This window comes from Elephas maximus, chromosome 9 (genome assembly GCF_024166365.1).
Source record: "Elephas maximus indicus isolate mEleMax1 chromosome 9, mEleMax1 primary haplotype, whole genome shotgun sequence".
Lineage (NCBI taxonomy): Eukaryota > Metazoa > Chordata > Mammalia > Proboscidea > Elephantidae > Elephas > Elephas maximus.
In genome coordinates, this window is record NC_064827.1 from 78,011,480 (window position 1) to 78,033,407 (window position 21,928).

At 40.8% G+C, this 21,928-nt stretch overlaps 1 protein-coding gene across 13 annotated transcripts in view; it reads left to right on the plus strand.

Moving 5' to 3' along the window:
• The window catches only part of RALGPS1 (Ral GEF with PH domain and SH3 binding motif 1), a 397,350-nt gene that overhangs the window by 138,545 nt on the left and 236,877 nt on the right, over positions 1 to 21,928 (plus strand). For all 13 annotated transcript variants that reach the window (XM_049896597.1, XM_049896603.1, XM_049896600.1 and 10 more), the window contains one exon: positions 9,887 to 9,970. In XM_049896597.1, the coding sequence (XP_049752554.1) occupies positions 9,887 to 9,970 (84 nt within the window). The remainder of the gene's footprint in view (positions 1 to 9,886; positions 9,971 to 21,928) is intronic.

Genomic DNA, 21,928 nt, shown 5'->3' on the forward strand with positions numbered 1-21,928 from the left:
TATCATGTAGATTTTAGAGATCAGGTGTTGATCGGAAGTGACACAGCTAAAAACTTTTTCCCAGTCTGTAGGTAGTCTTTTTTACTCTTTTGGTGAAGTCTTTGGATGAGCATAAGTGCTTGATTTTTAGGAGCTCCCAGCTATCTAGTTTTTCTTCTACATTCTTTATAATGTTTTCTATACTGTTTATGCCATGTGTTAGGGCTCCTAACGTTGTCCCTATTTCTTTATTGTTTTAGATTTTATATTTAGGTCTTTGATCCATTTTGAGTTAGTTTTTGTGCATGGAGTGAGGTATGGGTCTTGTTTCATTTTTTTGCAAATGGATATCCAGTTATGTCAGCACCATTTGTTAAAAAGACAGTCTTTTCCCCATTTAACTGTTTTGGGGCCTTTGTCAAATATCAACTGCTCATATGTGGATGGATTTATGTCTGGATTCTCAATTCTGTTCCATTGGTCCATGTATCTGTTGTTGTACCAGTACCAGGCTGTTTGGACTACTGTGGCAGTATAATAGGTTCTAAAATAAGATAAAGTAAGGCCTCCCACTTTGTTCTTTTTCATTAATGCCTTATTTATCCGGGGCCTCTTTCCCTTCCATATGAAATTGGTGATTTGTTTCTCCATCTCATTAAAGAATGTCCCTGGGATTTGGATTGGAATTGCATTAAATGTATAGATCTCTTTTGGTAGAATAAACATTTTTATAATGTTAAGTCTTCCTATCCATGAGCAAGGTATGTTCTTCCACTCATATAAGTCTCTTTTGGTTTCTTGCAGAAATGTACTGTAGTTTTCTTTGTATAAGTCTTGTACATCTCTGGTAAGATTTATTCCTAAGTATTTTAGCTTCTTGGGGGCTACTGTACATGGCATTGATTGGGTGATTTCCTCTTCGATGTTCTTTTTGTCAGTGTAGAGGAATCCAACTGATTTTTGTATGTTTATCTTGTATTCCGATACTCTGCTGAACTCTTCTGTTAGTTTCAGCAGTTTTCTGGAGGATTCCTTAGGGTTTTCTGCGTATAAGATCATGTCATCTGCAAATAAAGATACTCTGACTTCTTCCTTACCAATCTAGATGCCCTTTATTTCCTTATCTAGCCTAATTGCTCTGGCTAGGACTTCCAGCACAATATTGAATAAAAGTGTTGATAAAGGGCATCCATGTCTGGTTCCTGATCTCAATGGGAATGTTTTTCATTACCTTCCCTTATTATCCGTTTAATGTCTATAGAATCTGGAGTGATATCCCATTTTTCATTACCAGTATTGATAATTTATATCTCTTCTCTTTTTCTCTTGATCAGTCTGGCTAGAGGTGTTTCGGTTTCATTGATCTTTTCACGGAACCATCTTTTGGTTTCTTGCATGTCCAAACCTGTTGCCGTAGAGTCAATTCCGACTCATAGAGACACTATAGGACAGAGTAGAACTGCCCCATAGGGTTTCCAAGGAGCAGCTGGTGGATGCAAACTGCTGACCTTTTGGTTAGCAGCTGAACTCTTAACCACTGTGCCACCCGGGCTACTTGCATGTCCAAGAGAAGCTTTATTCTTCCTCCAAACTTGATTGATTATTTAGCTGGCATAATATTGTAGTTTAGAAGCGGTCTTTCAGAAAGCACTGTTCCATTGTCTCCATTGTTATTTGGGAGTAGTTTGATGCCAGTCTTATTCGGTTGTCACTGACTTTTTTTTTTCCTATCTCTGTTGGCTTTTGAGATTTTTTTATCAGAATATTGTACAGTTAAGAAGGTTGTGTCTAGGTGTGTGTCCTTTTCATTCTCTCTGCTGTGTCCACAGTAAGCCCTTTCAAGTCCTTTGAAAACTTGTGCTGTTCTTCAGCACTTAAAAAAAATTTTTTTTTGGGCGACAATGATTTCTGCCTCTCCATTTTTTCCTCTTCTTTCTTTCTGTGACTTGTTTTAGTCAAATATTAGTCTTCCCAGAGGGGCCCTCTTTGTCTTCTATCTTTTCTCTCACATTTTTCCTCGTATTGTCCTTTTGTTTTTTCACTTTCTGGGAGATTATCTGAACATTATGTTTTTGCCCCTCAATTAAATTTCTCCTCTCAAATTCTTTCTTTGCCTTTTGCCCCTTTGTTCTGGGATTTTATTTTCCATTCAATCTATGGAATCTTTTATTTGTGCAACCTTTTTTTTTTTTTTTATCCATCAGCCTGCTCACTAATCTCTGATTATTCCTTTTTAAAACACCATCCTATATTTTAATCAGCATCCCAATTACTCCTGTTTTTTTTTGTGGATATAGTATCTTCTAAAATCTTTCTAAGTACATTGGGTTTTTTTTTTTTTTAAGTTTAACTTTTTGTCTCTGAGTTATCTCTTTTTCTTCAAAGATCAATGTTTCTATTTATTTTAGCTTTTTTCTTTCATTCTGCTCGTTTAACTCATATGTCTGGTGGCCTGTAGTTGTTTATGAATTTTCCCACCTTGCCTTTTGCCTGGGTGGGAAGTGGCATGGGGCAAAACACAGCAGGTATGCCTTCACTTCAGGGGTAGAGAGTGGGGGACTGGCTTGCAGGATGCAGTCTTCCAAATGCTAGCAAGAGGGGAGCACTGCTCTGGAGGTGCCAACATCCATACCAGAAGCCTTTAATTCCCCACATCCTGTTATTTGCCTGGAGGTGGATACTGGCCACCTGTGCTCTGAGGCAGCAGGTGTGAGGGCTGACTGGGCCATTGTCCAATCCACTGACCTTTAGTTGTCTTCCCTTTATTGTTTCTGATGAATCTGAGCCAAGAGCGTCACTGTGGTCCCACTAGGCAGCCTGATTCCCACTGCCTTTGCAGCCTCCTCATGGCGTATTCTAGCTTGAAATTGTCTATTTATATTTGATCAAAAAACATGCTGATTTTTGCTTCCAGAAATATATTTCAGTTTCTCATTCAGGGTAATGCCTTTCCACCCCCATTCTCTTTCCCAGCTTGAGTTTATCCTTTATTCTGCTTCTGTGCTTTGTCAGAGGCGTCTCAGGAGGGATGTTAGGAAAATGTGTGTTTGGTGTATCGTATGAGCATGTCACCTATTTTGAACTTACTATAGTAAGAATTGTGAATTTGGGGCTTTCCACAGGGATAGCATGGTAGCTTCAGCTTCTCTCTTTTGAAACCTGTTTTTAGTCACCAACTATATTGTTTTCGCAAATGTTTGATTAATGGTCTCCTTAAGGGTTGTAACTGAGAAAAAGAAGATATTTAATTATGTTTACGATGAAATATATAAAAACAAAAGCAATAATATTTTATCAATAACTTTTAGGAGCTGCTAAACTGCAGATTTTACCCAGGGGAATGCTAGCAGTACCGGATGTACCATTCTTCCCTCCACTGGATTGGGGGGCAAGTTGCTCCTTGAGAGGAATGGGCAAGTGTTTCTTCCCAATTAGCATATCCATAAACTATGGTTCATTTGATGCCTAAAAGAACTGAAAAGCTCCTTTTGCTTCCCTTAGCCTAGTTAGCAGCCTGAGATTGTTCTGAGTTCTAGCTTTTCTGCTTGGACTTTGGAATTGGACTTGATGGCAATGGGTTTTCAGCACTCAAACGACAATCCCAGTAAACACTCAGTAAACCCTAACTCTGTATATTTTTGGCATCTTGATTTCTGGACCAGCTCTGACTCAGGCAGGGGGGGTCTCAGAAGCCCTGCCTGGACTCTGCTTTCAGTCTGTTCCTTCATGTCAACCAGTTCTTCTCTAGACTGGGGGAGCCTACTGGAGCCCCACCTGAGGTTCATGGCTCTGTTATGGCTTTGGGGAGGATGGGTTCCCACTACCTCTACCACTGTCTGCATGTGAGGCCCAGACAAATTAATTCGTCTATCTTTTTTACATATTTTTTTCATTTAGAAATTGGAGGCAGTGCCAATCCCACCTACCGTGAGGGTCTGTGAGGATGAAATGAAATATGTGAAACTTTTAGCACAGTTCCTGGCACCAAGTAGATGCTCAATAAATCTTGCTGGTGCTTTCCTCTGGCTGGGCCTTGGCTCTCACCCTGGGTGTAGTTGGAGTCCTGGTATTCAGGGACTGCTCTCCTGGGTGCCTCCCCATTTTCAGACTGCAGAATATCTCCTCACCTGGATTTTTGGCCCTTGCTCCCACATGCTCAGTACTGACTTTTCCTATGAGCATTATTTAATAAACACATTAAAAGTAGTTATAATATCAGACATTATTCTAAGTACTTTATAAGTATCAGCTCATCTAATCCTTCTTACCCAATGACTGAGGTACTATTAATAATGCCATTTTTCAGATGAGGAAACTCAGGTACTGAGAGTTTAAGTGACTTGCCCAGAGTCATAAAACTTGTAGGCTGTGGAGCTAGAATGTCAACCCTGGTTCATCTGACTGCTTAACCACTTCGTTCTGTGGCCTCTCTTATTGTAATCCTTTGCCTCAGAGCTCATTCCTGAGACCAGAGCCAGTCCCTCCACCAGGTCTGCACCAAGCCCCCAGCCTACCCAGGTGGAACACTCTCAGGGAGTTCTGTCACTTCCTGAAGGATGTGTTAGCCACTCTCTATTGTTTTCCTGTCCCTGAGCCTGTTCTTAACTCTCTCCTCTAGACCCTGAAATGCCTCGCTCCTCAGACCCTGAAACTGGCCCTCTCTGTCACACTGCCTCAGTGGGTCACTCTCCCCGGGATGTTTCTAGAACTCTCTTAGCTAAGTATGTAATTGTCCCACCAGTTCTTCTGAGTATTGTTCATGAGCAAATTTGGCAGTTATTTCCTTTTTATTCTTCTGGCAGAGGGCAGGATGGGAGGAATGGGGAGAAACATGGAGGAAGGAGAAAGGGAAAAAAAGGTTGCTGCTGAGCAAATATTGATGTGCCATTGGCTGGTACCAGCCTTGTGGTGGTCTTTGAGGCCTGATTTCATGACATTCCTTGAGTTGATGTGTGTGGACATGTTTTAGGAATGTGATTTGGATAAGATTACAGTCAGGATTAAGCACACATGTGGAAGGCCATGTCTTGGCACCAGCTTCTTGTGGCCTGGTGGCCTAGATCCTTTGGGGGTTTTTAGGGAGTACTTGTCACCACTTCCCAGGCCTCCTCTTCCAGGGTCTTACTTCAGTGACCCCAGACATGGTCAAGACCAGACCTTTCCCAGACTACCTTGGGAAGTCTGACTTTCAGACCTCTGAGATCAAAACTGGGAGTTGGCAGGGGGAGTCTCCTGGCAGTATGGCCCAGGGAAGATTTGCAGGGTGAGCTGAAACCAGTGTTGACTCTTGCTATTACCTAGGAATGCTTGCAAATAGGGTATTAAGACACAGGTGTTTCTGTACCAGTTAAGGATTTTTTTTCATAGACAATTTCTTTGTAATAAACATTCTCCTTTGACTGTTATAATGAATGTTGAAATGAGCCTCACACTGTTATGGGTTTTGTGCATAAGGCAGCTGGTCAGACACCCTTTTGGCTCTGGACCTGCTGATTTTCAGGTGCCTATTTTTTTTTTTTTTTTATGGAATGCCAAGGAAGGTGTGGCCAGGAGGCAGCTGAATGTCCTGGTTTGGCATTCAGAAGAGAAACCTGGGCTAGATATAGACTTCTGATTGAAGCCATGGCAGTATATGTGGCAGGGGGAAGAGGAAAGTAAGTTGAAACAACGAGCATGGACAGTGTTTTCAGGAAATTTGCCTGCGAAGGGGAAGCAGAAGAGTGAGCAGGAACTGGAGGAGACCTGAGGTCTAGGAAAGGTGTCTTTTTAAAAATTGTTATTAGTGGGGAGGCTAATGTATATTAAAATGCTAGCAGGAAGGAGAAATTGGAGAGGAAGGGGTTGAAGATACAGGAATGAAAGAGGGCTTCAGACCACAAGTCCCCTGAGAAGGTAGAAGGGGTGGGATCCAGAGCCCAGGAGGAGAGCGGGTCCTGGAATGGAAAGAGGCCTGGTTCCATTAAAGCCAGGGGAAAGAAGAGGATGCAGGTGAATTTGTGAGTTTAGTGGCAGGAAGTTTTCCTCTCATAGCTTCTGTTTTTTCCCTGATGAATCACATGGCAGAGAAGTCCCAGAAGAAGCTGACAGAGGACTGTATAGACTCCTACTCTCCTTTCACATCGAGTTGACCTCAGCAAAAAACTCAGAGCAAAAGAAAACCCTGGGTGAGATCAGGGCCCTGTTGCCCTTGGGAGGAGGCCTGTGGCCACCCACAGGCAGCTCAGTGCCTCACCATTGATACAGAGCTACCAGGGTCTTACCAGACTCAGCCCAACCCCTTGTGTCCATTCGAGAACCTGTCTTCTCTCCTCTGGTCAATTTTAACTTAATTATACTCAAATTGTTTTCATAGCATGGACTTTTTATAGGCTTGAGGGACTGGAAGAGCTTTGTTCTATTACTTCACATTTTCCAAATCCACTTCACACAGATGGAATCTCTTGTAATCGTATAAGGCCAAACACAGCAGAGGAGCAGTGCCAAAGAGGTTGGGCCCAGTGCTTGTTTTAGTACAGAGAGAATGGTCTTATTTCTTGTGACATCTTTATAAATCTTTCTGCAGTGAATTTGGGCAGTTTCAGCACTGAGAAGCACTCTTACTTCATTCACTCAACAAATGTTTCTTGAGTATATACTGTGAGCCAGACCCTGTGCCCAGAATGTCACCTCCTTGTCAGGTGTTACCTCCTTTAGCTTCTGCCACAATTCTGCAGGGTTAGTTTCTACATTCCTGTTTTCATCGGGGATGAACCTGATGTTGTAACATGCCTGGGGTTACCAAGGAAATAGGCGACAGGGCTGAGATTTGGAGCGGGCTCTTTTGGCCCCAACTCCCTTTGTTCCTTCCATTTTATCAAAGTACCTCTCAAACATAATGTTTTACTCTTCTGAAATTTTAATTTTAAGTGGTAGGTGTTCTTCATTGCAAAAGGTTCGTTAGAAAATGTCATAACTCAGGAACTCCACATGTAGTTTTTGAATTAGGGTCTTAGAAGTGTTCAAGTAAATTCAGGGCAGATGTGTAAAGTACCTGATTTGGTTCCTGCCCATATGACATCAGCAAAATGAAGGAGAAATAATAGATTTTGTTCGTCATCAAGACAACAATAAGAGTGTGGTGTGGGAGAAAGAAGATAGTATTTGGAATTTGAGCTGAGTTTGAATATTGCCGTTGTCGCTTAACAGAAGTATGTCCCTGGGAAGAAGAAGGGAGATAACCTTTATTAAGCACCTGTCACGTGCTAGGCCCTTTATATTTTTTAAAGATCTCATTTAATCATTATTTTAAAAAATCTCATTTAATTGCTTGAGCTTCACAGGAAAATATAACATCATACCCATGCCTACTTTAAGATGAGAAAATTGAGGTTCCAAGAAGCTAAGTAACATGCTTAGAATTGTGCAACTGGTATATGAAGAGTGAGGATGTGACCTGGGTCTGTCTTGACTGTCAGGTCCACATTGCCCCCTTTCAAAATGCTTCCCTAAGTTATTTACTGTGTGGAAATATGACCATACACTCTGAACTTACACAACATGCACACACACAGATATATACTTCTGCCATTTACAAAAAATTTCAGGAAAAATCAAAAGGACAACTACCAGCCAGGAATTGGGCATCCACCACACACTCAGTCCTTGAATGTCAGTTCTCTTTTATATTTGATTACAATTCACACCTTTCTAGGACTGGCTTTGGGACACACAGGGGAAAGAGGCCTGTGTCCTCACAAATAAACTTCAAAAGACCAAAAATATACATTCGTAAAGTGATTCAAATAAATATTTTAAGGAGGAGCAAGTGTAATTGGTGAGGCATTGGTGATTCAGTGGTAAAATTCTTGATTTCTATGTGGGTGACTGGGGTTCAATTCCTGGCCAGTGTATCTCCTGCACAGTTACCACCTATTTGTCACTGGAGACTTGCGTGTTACTCTGATGCCAAACAGATTTCAGCAGAGCTTTCAGACTAAGATGGACTAGGAAGAAAGACCTGGCAGTCTATTTCCAAAAACCAGCCAGTGGAAACCCTGTAGATCACAATGGTCAGATCCACAGCCAACCATGAGGATGGCGTAGAACCAGGCAGCCTTTGTTCTTTTGTGCAGGGGGTTGCCATGAGGGTGGGGGCAGCTAACAACACCAACAAGTGTAAGTAAGGTAGGTGAAATATACATTTGAAAAGAGACTCAGAAATCTACATTTCCTGAACAAGGGGAATCATATCAACAGAAATAAACTCTACATCTGAGAGAGATTCATATATACATTGGAAAAGAAATGGAGTTACAGCATTCATTCAAGAGAATGAGGGGGGTATAAAATTGAGGATCTGTAAGGGATTCAAAATGTTCATTCAGGCGAGTGAAATATTAAGAATTCTTTTGGTTAGTTGTTTTTTAAATTAAATATGTGAATTTAGGGGCTGCTTTTTTTTTTTAAATTTATTCTTTTTAAACATTGTTAAAATGATTATGGTGAGAATTACCAGATGACATATGTGAAGTGCCTAGTCCATTGCCTGGCACATAGGGGATTCTTGATAAATGGTAAGATTAGTTAATATCTGTCCTTACTATTACTTGGGATCTAATTGTGATAGTATGAAGGACTCAGCAGGGTCAAGGATGGTTGAGTTTTCTCTCGTGGGTGACTAGAAAGATAGTGATGCCATTTACAGATATAAAGGAGCCAGGAAAAAGAGCTGTGTTTCTTCGCTCCTGGTTAGTTCCCATGTGTTCCCTCGTCCAGGTCATTCATTTGTAACCAGAGCTGCCCATTGCCCTAGCCAAGCTTCCCACAAGCGTCTGTCTGTGGCATATAATTGGATCCTAAGATGCATTTAATGGGCATGGCACTTTGAGCATAACTGCCCAGTGAGCAAGTTTTGTCTTTGGTCATTCCCACTGCCCTCCCTGACCTCCTAGTAGACCCCTGATCTGTGTCCATTCCAGCTGGCTACAGATTTTATAAAAGTTCCAAATGTGTGCCAAAAAAAATTTAATAACACGAGACCTGATATAAATTAAAAGGAGGTCTTGTAATTTAGAGGGTAGAGAACCTTAGAATCTACTGCTTTCCATTCTCTGGCTTCCTAAGGCACAGGCTGAGAATGGCTGGGCATTTGGATAACGGCTTTTCCTTGGTCCTTTTATATACCCCTAAGTAATCCCATTAGATTGTCCCTATTGTCTTTAGCCTGCATCCTTCAGATAGGAACCTGCCCCACTGATATGCAAAATTTAGGTAATTTGATTCTTCCAATTATAATGCTAAACCTACTGGAAAGGAAAAGATAAGGCCCCTGTACAAGAGAGTGAAAGGGAACTTCTCCTTCTGCCCCTTTTTGGTTATATGGGAAATGGGAGGGGTAAACATCAGGAAGGAATCTGAGGTAATCCCAGAAGCTTCTCTGATTGCAGCAGGCTTGGACCAGGACTTTGCCTGACTCTAGGAATGGAGGATACCATGTGGCCAATGAAATTTGATATTTCTCAGCCAAATTTTAATTTTAAGTTAGCCCGGAGCCCTGGGAATTGCATCCATGGTGGAGGGAGATGTGTATGTGTGTGAGTCCTGCTTGTCAAAAAATTACACCTTCTCCCAGACCATTTGCATTGTAAGAAAGAACTTCTGGTCCCAGAGAAGCTGTCAGTATGGCATTGGAAGGGTTAATATTTTGGTGCAGAAGTTCCTGGGAAATGTGGCTAGCGTTATGGAGAAAAGCATTCAATTTTATTTTCGCCTCGGGGGCTCCAGGAGGCACCTCCACCCACAGAGTAAAGGCATGAGTAGCCAAGTCTTCAGTCCTTCCTTGCCTCTACGTGCACATTCTGATTAGATGCCCCTGGTGTGTTTTGTATCCAATTAGAATCACAGTTGAAATTGATTCTGTGCCTCCTAGGAACTAGCCAGCTGTGGATGGAGTAAGAAGGAGAAACATAGTCTCGCCCCCAACGTTGTGGCCTTTACACGGAGGTTTAACCAGGTAAGCAACACCCCTTGCATGTGCCTGTCCAGATAACAGACTGTTGTCCCTTGTAGGCTAGGAGCCCCACCAGGGTTCCATCCTAGGCATTTCGATTTAGGTCCAGACCCCTCTTCCTGAACCTTTGGCCCTTATCTACCCTTGCACCATCACAGTCTATTTTCCACACAGTAGGTGGAGCTGAACAAGCCTTTTCTGTGTTTAAATCACTTCAGTGGCTTCCAGTTACACTTAAGCTAAATATAAAAAAAGATGCCTTAATTTGCCCTGCAAAGTCCTGTAAAATGGATCTGGCTTCTGCCCACCCTCAGGCTCACTTTTTGTCTCTCCCCCCTCCCACTGTGGCCTTCAGCAATCTTGGCTTTCCTTCTCTTTCCTGATGCATTCCATCTCATCAGGTCCCCATATGGAACACTGTTCCTTTCTTTTCAGCTGCCGATCAGATCTCACCTAAATGCCACTTCCTCAGGGAAACCTTCCCTGAATTCCCAGCATGTATGAGGTCTCACCATCGTAGGTGTCCTCGTTACACCCTGTACTCCATTATGATCCTTTACTCATCTGTCCTCATTTTGTGCAGTTCTTTAACACTCATCTTCCTTGTTAGTCTGTGAGCTCCATGAGGGCAAGAACCATGTCCATCTTATTCATTACTACCTTGCCCAGTGTCAGGCGTAGAATATACCCTCAGTAAATACATTTGGAACGAATGAATGAGGTGCTCAGGAAATGCTTCTTGAATTTCTTTGAATTCCTAATGGCCTGGTCACTGGCCCTATACTACTACAAACAGACCACTCCAACCAGAACTTTTGCTCTAGTTATGAAGATCTGCATTCCCACTTACTGGGGTGATGATTGTGGGGACTTGGACCAACTGAGGGGGGTAGGCTTCTGATTTCTCAGCCAGATCTGCCAGAACATGACCTTCAGTAGATAGCACCCTGTAGTAGATAGACTCTTTCAGATAGATCAAAACCCCAAATGGTGCTGCTAATAGTTTTTCATCTTCATTTTTGTTTTTCTGGTTTCATATGAGGATAGCAGCCTAGAAGTTACACAGTGTGTAGGACTGGATCTCTGAGTGGTGGGGCCAGGCTTCCCCTTGGGCTTTCCCTTAAGCTGGGCCGTCACTCAGAAGTGCATCACTATTGCTCAACCCTCTGCAGGCTTCTCTAGTCTTGGGCTACCACCCCATGTACAGTGGGAGCCTCAGAGAGGCACTGGCTTGTAGTTTGAAGATTAAGGCTAGAGTTAGCATTATTGTTATTTTATGAGATACAGTAAATAATAAAAAAAAACATTTATTTATTTTTTGGTTATTTTATGAGATACAGTAGGAACTAAGAAAGGCCTTGGTGGTGCAGTGGTTAAGCGTTTGGCTGCTAACCAAAATGTCGGCAGTTCAAATCCACCAGGTGCACCTTGGAAACTCTATGGGGCAGTTCTACTCTGTCCTATAGGGCCGCTGTGAGTTGGAATTGACTGGATGGCAATGGGTTTTAAGAAAGGCCTAGATGCACGTGGGATAGACACTGTACACGATTTGTTTTGAAAAGAGAAGTTCTGAAACCTTTTGCTTGTTTTTTTCTTTCTCTTAAAAATCTTTTTAACTGGGCTTAGTGTTTTTTAAAAAAAACAGATGTGCACAATCTATCAAGGGATTCATAGTTTCCTTAACAAAAACTATTTGAGTGGGAGCCAGCTTGCACTCCACCTCTGACTAGCCTCAGAGCTCCTGGAGGAGAGAATGTTGGGGGCTCTGACGTAACCTGCTTTGCACACGGATGCCAGGTCAGCTTGGCAAAGGGCGGGAGGGTTACTTCTGTGAATAATTGCCCTGTGTCCAGCTCGGACCAAGTGGGTAAAAAGAGCCAGTGGAGTTGCATTTTCTCAAACAGAATGCTCTGGGAAATGGTCTTCTGCCGGCATGTCACCCACTGTAGAGCAAGCAGCTCCTGGACACAGCCGGTAACTCTGATTTGAAAACTGGCCAGAGGCCAGGCCTGGTCAGCCATTGGAGCGACTTTTTCTGAGATGAACTCATTGGCATCCCTTTCTGGCGGCCCTTTTATATGTGAGAACAAGATTCCTCATCAGACTCCAGATAAAGAAAAGCAGGTCACTTACCTGTCTGAGCCTCAGTTTTATTTATCTGTAAATGAGAATAATAATAGTGCCCACCTTACATGGTTGTTATGAAGATTAAAGGAAATGATAATATGGAGAGCTCCTCATGCAGTGTCTGGGATGAAGTAAGTGCCCAAACATTTGTAGGCAGGAAAGGATGAATGTGAAGTTAGGTTGATGAGAAGGAGTTTGCCAGGAGATTTGAGGCTTTTTGTGGGCAAACCAGAACCCCACTGGCCAGTATCCTTGTCAGCTCCTGGGAGCTTGCCTGCTTTTTTATGGGGTCAGAGTTCCTTGGGATTTTTCCATAGAGTGGCTGAGAAGGAAGAATTCAGTTGAGTTCATTAAGGGCTTGTTATGTGCCAGGCCCTTTGCTCACTATATAGCACAAAAGTTTTCAGTCTTTTCTGGATCGTGGGTCCTTTTCAGAATTTGATGATACTGATGATATCATATATACACACACACATATATGTATCTATCTATTTATACCTGCTCCCAGAAAAATGCACAGATATGTAATTTTGCATTTAATTGTAGGGGGTTCATGGCCCCCTTCGAGCTTGTACATGGACACTTTAGAGGTCTGTGGACAACAGGCCAAGAACTGTGGTCTCAGAGAATCAAACAAACCTAGGTTCAAGTCTAAACTTTACAACTTATCAGCTGTATAATCCAGGGATCTCTTGTGGTGGCCTATCTGAGCGTCACTTTCCTCATTCATAAAATGAGAATAATAGTCACAAATGGTTTTTGAAGATTAAATCATGAGACCACTATCTTTTATGAATATAGATATAAAAATCCTCAACAAAATACTAACAGACTGAATCCAAAAGCATAATAAAAATATTATAAACCATGACTGATTGGGATTATCCCAGGAATGCCAGGGTGATTCAATATAAGAAAATCAATGAATGTAATACCACATCAATAAAATGAAGGAAAAGAACCAGATGATCCTTTCAATTGAGACAGAAAAGGCATTTGACAAAAATTTAACCTCCATTTATGATAAAAGTACTCAGCAAATTAGGAATAGAAGGGAAATTCCTCAGCATAGTAAAGGACATTTATGAAAAGCACACAGCGAACATCACACTCAGTGGTGAAAGGCTGAAAGCTCTAAGATCAGGAGCAAGACAAGTACCCTACTTTGACCCCTACTGTTCACCACTACGTTGTACTGGAGGTTCCAGCCAGAGCAATTCGGCAAGCCAAAGAAATAAAAGGCATTTGAATTAGGGAGAAATAAAACTATCTGTATTCATGGATGACATGAAACCGTGTATAGTAAATCCCGAAAATCCACTAGAAAGCTACTAGAGCTAATAAGCAAAGTTGCAGGGTACAAGATCAACACACAGAAGTTAGTTGTGTTTCTACACACCAAAAACAAACAATCTGAAGAGGAAATGAAGAAAACCATTCTTTTTACCAAAAACTAAAAAACCAAACCCATTGCCGTTAAGTCCATTCCTACTCATAGTGATCCTATAGGGCAGAGTAGAACTGCCCCATAGGATTTCCAAGGAGTAGCTGGTGGATTTGAACTGCTGACCTTTTGGTCAGCAGCCGAACTTTTAACCACTGCACCACAAGAGCTCCATTCTTTTTACAACAACATCTAAAAGAATAAAATGCCTAGGAATGAATTTAACCAAGGAAGTGAAAGACCTTTACACTACAAACTATAAAACATTTTTGAAAGAAATTAAAGGAGATCTGAATAATTAGAAAAACATTCCATGTTCATGGACCGGTAGACTTAATATTATTAAGATATCAATTCTACCCAAAGTGATATACAGATTGAACACAATTCGTATTAAAATTCCAACAGCCTTTTTGCAGAAATGGAAAAGCCAATCCTCAAATTCTATTGGAATTGCAAGGGGCCTTAAATAGCCAAGATAATCTTGGGGGGAAGAAAAAACAAAGTAAGAGGACTCACACTTCCTGATTTCAAAAGGTACTACAAACCTATAGTAATCAAAACAGTATGATATTGATATAAGGATTGACATATAGACCACTGAAATAGAATTGAGAATCCATAAATAAACATGTACATTTATGGCCAATTGATTTTCGGTAAGAGTGCCACATCTATTCAGCAGTGTCTTCAGCAAACGGTGCTGGGCCAACTGGATGTCCACATGCAAAAGAATGAAACTGGACCTATACCTTGCATCATATACAAAAATTAACTCAAAATGGATCAATGACCTAAATAATAGGAGCTAAAACCACAAAACTCTTGGAAGAAAACGTGGGAGTGAAGATTCAGGACCATCTTTCAGGCAGTGAATTTTTAGATATGACACTGAAAGCATGAGCAACAAAAGAAAAAAATAGTTAAACTGGATGGACTTCATCAAAATTAAAAACATTTGTGCATCAAAGGATATTATCAAGAAAATGAAAAGGCAACCTACAGAATAGGAGAAGATATTTGGAAACCATATCAGATAAGGAGAACATATAGATAACTCTTAAAACACAGTAGCAAAAAGACTAACAACTCAATTTAAAAAATGGGCAAAGAACTTGAATACACATTCTCCAAAGAAGATATACGAATGGCCAACAAGCACATGAAAAGATGCTCAACATCATTAGTCATCAAGAAATTGCAGACCAAAACCACGAGATACCATTTTGTACCCACTAGGATGGAGCCCTGGTGGTTCAGTGGTTAAGAGCTCAGCTGCTAACCAAAAGGTTGGCAGTTTGAATCCACCAACCACTCCTTGGAAACCAGTTCTACTCTGTCCTATAGGGTCACTATGAGTTAGAATCTACTTGATGGCAACGAGTTTCTTTTTTTTTTTTTTTTGGTTAAAGATGGCTGTGGAGCGAACCCTGGTAGCGCTGTAGTTAAGGGCTCAGCTGCTAACCAAAAGGTTGGTGGTTTGAAACCACCAGCTACTCCTTGGAAACCCTTTGGGGCTGTTCTACTCTGTCCTATAGGGTCACTATGAGTCAGAATCGATGGCAACTTTTTTTTTTTTTTTTTGGAGGATGGCTATTACTTAAAAAAAGAGAGAGAAAACTAAACCAGAAAAAAACAAAAACAAACAAACAAAAAAAACCCAGAAGACCCAGCAATTCCATTCCTAGGTAGATACTCAAAAGACTTGAAAGCAGCAACTCAGACATGTGTACACCAATTTCACTGCAGTATTATTCAGAGTAGCCAAAAGCTAGAAACTACCCACATACGCATCAACAGATGAATGGAGAAACAAAATGTGGTAAATACATGCAATGGAGTATTATTCAGCTATAAAGAGAGGTGAAGTTCTAATACATGCCACCACGTGGATGAACCTTGAAAACATTAAATTAAGTGAAATAAGCCAGACACAAAAGGGCAAATATTATATGATCTTACTTACATGAAATATCTCTAGAATAGGTAAATCCATGGAGACAAAAGAAGATTAGTGGTTACTAGGAGACAGGGGTGAGAGAATGGAGAGTTAACAAGAACTTACTAATTCTTGTTATGAATATTAACATTTTTTTAAAAAATGTATAGAGTATTGGGAGTTATGAGCTGAAAGGAAGGTTAAGGCTGTGCTATATAGGGTTGGCCTTAAATGCTGCCATTAGGATTGTGTGTGTCCTGAGGATGCTGAAGGACATAGAAAAATTAAAGAGGGAATTGGGAGAACTTGGTTCTAGTCCAGACTCTGCTGTTAGCCTACTTTCAGACCTTGGGCAAGTCCCTTCTCTAGGTTTCAGGACCCTTTTGTATTGATGGAGTATATGTGTTACCGAGGAAACCCTGGTGGCGTAGTGGTTAAGTGCTACAGCTGCTAACTAAAGGGTCGGCAGTTCGAATCCACCAGGCGCTCCTTGGAAACTCTATGGGGCAGTTCTACTCTGTCCTATAGGGTTGCTATGAGTTGGAATCGACTCGACGGCACTGGGTTTGGTTTTTGGGGGGTACATGTTACCGAAGCAGGCACTGTATTAACAGAGACTGGATCAAAGTTTCCCAAGTTTTTCCTTGTGAGGGCTGCTTTAACTTTTCTCATAGACTCATGTATGTACAGTTGTACCCTGGTATTTGTGGGGGACTGGTTCCGGGACCCCCACTCCCCACACCCTCAGATACCAAAATCCATGGATGCTGAAGTCTCGTATAAAATGGCGTAGTGTTTGCATATAATCTGCACACATCCTCCTGTATACTTTAAATCATCTCTAGATTACTTCTAATACCCAATAACAAGGTAAATGCTATGTAAATAGTTGTTACCCTGTATTGATAATGAACTGAGACATGAGGCGAACAACGCTCAAACTAATGATCTGACTGTACTCCCAATGACTGAAGCTCATTGCTGAATTCTAATTTGATTTTCACATAACCCATATATGAATAATTTTCACATAAACCCATTTATGAATGAGGAAACTGAGGCTCGGAAAGGTAAAGCAATGGGCTCAAAGCCACATAGCTGGTGAGTTTCTTCTGCTGAAAGACCTCCCCATTTTTTCTAAACACTATTCCAGTGGAACCTAATCCCTCCAGACTTTACAGAGCAAGGAGACAATGTTAACGTTTTTCTCATTTCCAAATGCTACCAATTGCCAAGCAGTTATTCTTTCCTCATTGTATAAAGCCCCCTTTTATTTCAGATGCATTACTTCTGGTTATATTTATTTATTCAGTAGATGTGTACCAGGCTCTGTGCTATGTTCAGGGAGCCAACAGTAAATGAAACACAGCCCTTGCCATTGTTAGCTTATTGTCTCATGTGGGACAGTTTTGTAGTTTCTTACTTAGTCTTACTATGTGATACAGCAGTCTCACTTCTAGGCAAGGTACTTACCCAGCTTACTTGAAAACTTACCCCTGCACAAAAATTAGCACCTGAATGTTTATAGTAGATTTATTCATAATCTTCCAAAACTGAAAGTAAGCTTGCGAGCGGTCGTCTAAGATACTCCACTGGTCCCACCCCATCTGGAGCAAGGGCGAATGAAGAAAACCAGAGACACAACAGAAATATTAGTCCAAAGGACTAATGAACTAAAACTACCACAGCCCCCACCAGCCTGAGTCTAGCACAACTAGATGGTGTCCGGTACCACCACCAACTGCTCTGACAGGGATCACAATACAGGGTCCCGGACAAAGCTGGAGAAAAATATAGAACAAAATTCTAACTCACAAAAAAAGACCAGACTTACTGGTTTGAGAGAGACTGGAGAAACCCCGAGAGTATGGCCCCTAGACACCCTTTTAACTCAGCACTGAAGTCACTTCTGAAGTTCACCCTTCAGCCAAAGATTAGACAGGCCCATAAAACAAAATGAATCTAAATGGGTATACCAGCTCAGGGGCAGGGATGAAAAGGCAGAAGGAGACAGGAAAGCTGGTAACGGGGAACCCAAGGTCGAGAAGGGGAGAGTGTTGACACGTGGTGGGATTGGCAACCAATGTTACAAAACAATATGTGCATTAATTGTTTAATGAGAAATTAATTTGCTCTGTAAACCTTCATCTAAAGAACAACAACAACAAAAACAAAGACTGGAGGTAACCAAGATGTCCTTAATTAGGTGAATGGATAAGCAAACTGTGGTATATACATCCAATGGAATAATAGTCATCAAAACGAAGGAAGGGAGGGAGGGAGGAAGACCGGAGTTATCAAGCCATGTACAGACATGGATGAATCTTAAAGGCATATTGCTAAGTGAAAGAAACCAATCGGAAAAGGCTACATATATATATATATTTTTGCGGTCTAGAAAAGGTGAAACTATAGAGACAGTAAAAAGATCAGTGCTTGCCAGGATTTTGGAAAGGGGGGAGGGTTGTATAAGTGAAGCATAGGGAATTTTTTAGGTGGTGAAACTATTCTGTATGATTCTGTAATGGCTACATGACTATGCAGTTATGAAAACCCATAGAGCTTTACAGCACAAAGAGTGAACATTAATATATGCAAATTAAAAAATCATTTGGGAGGTTGAGGGATCCTAGGATGGAATGCAAAATGTAACAAAAGAATCTAACTATATCCTAAATGTATGAAACAACGTCATTGAAGGAGGTGAGGGGAAGAGATGCTGACCTATGCAGCTTTGAAAATGAATGGAGTCTGTAAGACTAAAGGCAAAAGGAATTATACGTAAGTGCTGTACTGTAGTTGATAAAAGTTGTTTCCCAAAGGGGTGTGGGTTAAGATAGTCCTGAAACCACTATAATGCATACTGGAGTTGAAGAGTTAAGTTAAATGTATGTTGGATGGTGAGAGCCAGGTTTCTAACTGTTGGAGTTGTAATTAGAGACAAAGGGAGAAGGCTAGAATGATCCATGTAGCAATTAGTTAGAGGTGCAAATATCGATATGAACTCATCTTTAGCTTAATTTAGATACATAAGTTACATATAGAAATATTTATTGATATGTGAATAATATGTGGAGCCCTGGTGGTGCAGTGGTTAAGAACTCAGCTGCTAACCAAAAGGTCAGCAGTTTGAATTCACCAGCTGCTCCTTGGAAACCCTCTGTCCTGTAGGGTCGCTATGAGTCAGAATTGACTCGGTGACAACGGGTTTGATGTGTATATACGTGGTTTAGTATACACACACACAAATATGTACTACCTTGCTCTGCCAGCTGAGAGACCCTAGAAACAATGCTACCCTAGTAGCAAAAAGCATACCTAGGCCCTATGTCTTGTTTTCTAATACCATTGTCCAATAAAAGGAAACAGAGCTTTTTAGAGGAATGGCTTATTTTAGGACTGGGGCAAGAAGTATACAAGAAGAGCCTGGAGTATCATGTGGTTTCAGAAAGTAAGGAAGTGCTCAAACCAACCAACCAACTAAAACAATAATGGAGGTGTGTCTTGGGACACGGGGAGCCAACTGAAAGAGCTCCTGTTTGCCAAAGCTGGAACAATTTGAGAAACGAAATAAATAACATAGTGTTGGATTATAACCCAAAGTATGAAATAAATGTCCATGAGTTCATACCAGTATGAATAAATGACTGAATAAATAAAAGGGGGAGAATAGACAAATCTCCCATGTGGAAGAATTCCAAATAATTTATGTAGGAACCTTGCCCTCAAGGAGGTAGAGCAAACATCCCCCTTCGTAAGTGTGGGCTGAGCATAGTGACTTCTTTCCAGTGTATGAAGTGGTGTTATAATTTATGTAACCAATCCCCTATTGATCGCCATTTTTTTTTCCCCCCTTTTCTTGTTTTTAGAAACAGTGTTTCAGTGAACCCTTATTCATAGCTATGTGTTTTTGTATTTTCATGAGTATTCTAGGAGAATATAATTTTTAACATTTTGAAAGACATATTCAAATTGTCTTTCAACATGATCCTATTGTACTCTCCAAAACAATATATAAAAGTACCAATTTCTCCATACCCTTGGTACAATATATGACTCACAAAGGGCTAATGTATTTTCTTTGATATACAAAGAGCTTTTACCAATAAAAGGACAGATCTCCCAGTAGAAACATGGGTGAAGGACCTGATCAGGCAATTCACAAAGCAAATACTACAAAAGGCCTGTAAATATTTGTAACAAAAAAAATGTTAACTGGATAGTCATGAAAGAAATGCACAGTAGCGAAAGGAAGATACCATTTTGTCTATTGTGTTAGAAAAGAAAAAAAGAGTTACAATAGCTGGTATTAACCCATATATAGAAGCATAGGTCTTCTTGTACCTGTTGATGGAAAACAAATAGACCCTTTGAAGACCAAGTTTTTTACATATACTTTTGAAAAAAAAAAGGACACACTTTTATTGTCACTTCACTGTGTAAGAATTTATTCTAAAACCTTAATTATATATTAGTGTGTGTGTATATATACCCCCCAAAAAGACCCAAACCCACTGCCGTCAAGTCGATTCCAACTCATAGCAACCCTGTAAGACAGTAGAACTGCCCCATAGAGTTTCCAGGGAGCGCCTGGTGGATTTGAACTGCCAACCTCTTTGTTAACAGCTGTAGCACTTAAACCACTACACCACCAGGGTTTCCATACAGACCCATTGCCATCAAGTCAATTCCTACCCATAAAAAAAAAATTTTACCCATAGACACCCTATAAAACCCATTACGGTCAAGTCGATTCTGAATCAAAGCGACCCTATAGGATGGAGTAGAACTGCCCCATAGGGTTTCCAAGGAGCACCTGGTAGATTTGAGCTGCCAGCCTTTTGGTTAGCAGCCATAGCTCTTAACCAGTATGCCACCAGGGTTTCCACAGCCACCCTATAGGACAGAGTAAAACTGCCCCATAGGGTTTCCAAGGAGCTACAGCCTTTTGGTTTGCAGCTGTAGCTCTTTAACTACTGTACCACCAGGGCTGCAGCAATTATGAGGATGGCACAGGGCCAGGCAGTGTTTGTTCTGTTGTACATAGGGTCGCTATGACTCGGAACCGACTTGACGGCACCTAACAACAACAAGTTCATCATGTATCTTCATTTACTTAAGCAGCCCCCTATTATTAGATGAGTTGTTTCTAATTATTTTGTTGTAATAAACAATGCTGTGTTCATTGTTGACTAATAACAATGATGTTCACCACATCATTATATAAACGTCATAGTTTATATATACCTATAAAGATATTCACCACAGCATTATTTATATATATATAAAGATGTTCACCACAGCATTGGAGATCTTTTGCAGCAGGTTTGTCTAGTGCAATAAGTTATTTGAATTCTAGACTGCTGCTTCCATGGGGGTGGATTGTGGATCCAGGTAAAATGAAATCCTCGACAACTGCAATCTTTTCTGCGTTTATCCTGGTGTTGCTTATTGGTCCAGCTGTGAGGATTTTTGTTTCCTTTATGTTGAGGCGTAATCCATACTGAAGGCGTGGTCTTTGATCTTCATCAGTAAATGCTTCAAGTCCACTTTTAGCAAGCAAGGTTGTGTCATCTGCATAATGCAGGTTGTTAATGAGTCTTCCTCTAATCCTGATGGCTCGTTCTTCTTCATATAGTCCAGCTTCTTGGATTATTTGCTCAGCATACAGATTGATAAGTATAGTGAAACGATATAATCCTGAAGCATACCTCTCCTGATCTTAAACCGTGCAGTATCCCCTTGTTCTGTTCGCAGTACAGGTTCTGCATGAGCACAATTAAGTGTTCTGAAATTCCCGTTCTTTGTGGTGTTATCCATAATTTGTTATGATCAATACAGTCGAATGACTTTGCACAGGTTAGCTTCTTCCTGGTATTCTCTGCTTTCAGCCAAGATCCATCTAATATCAGCAACTATATACCTCACCTCCTTGAACTCCTGGCAGTTCCCTGTCAATGTACTGCTGCAACCCTTTTGAATGATCATCAGTAAAATTTTACTTGTGTGTGATATTAATGATATTTGTTAATTTCTGCCCTCTGTTCGATCACCTTTCTTTGGAATGGGTATAAATATGGATCTCTTCCAGTTGGTTGGCCAGGTAGCTGTCTTCCAAATTTCATAACATAGATCAGTGAGCACTTCCAGTGCTGCATCCATTTGTTGAAACATCTCAGTTGGTATTCCATCAATTCCTGGAGCCTTGTTTTTTGCCAGTGCTTTCAGTATAGCTTAGACCTCTTCCTTTAGTACCATCAGTTCTCAATCATATGCTACCTTCTGAAATGGTTGAATGTCAACCAGTTCTTTTTGGTATAGTGACTCTGTATATTCCTTTCATATTCTTTTTTTAAATATATATAATTTTTATTGTGCTTTTAAGTGAAAGTTTATAAATCAAGTCAGTCTCTCACACAAAAACTTATATACACCTTGCTACATACTCCTA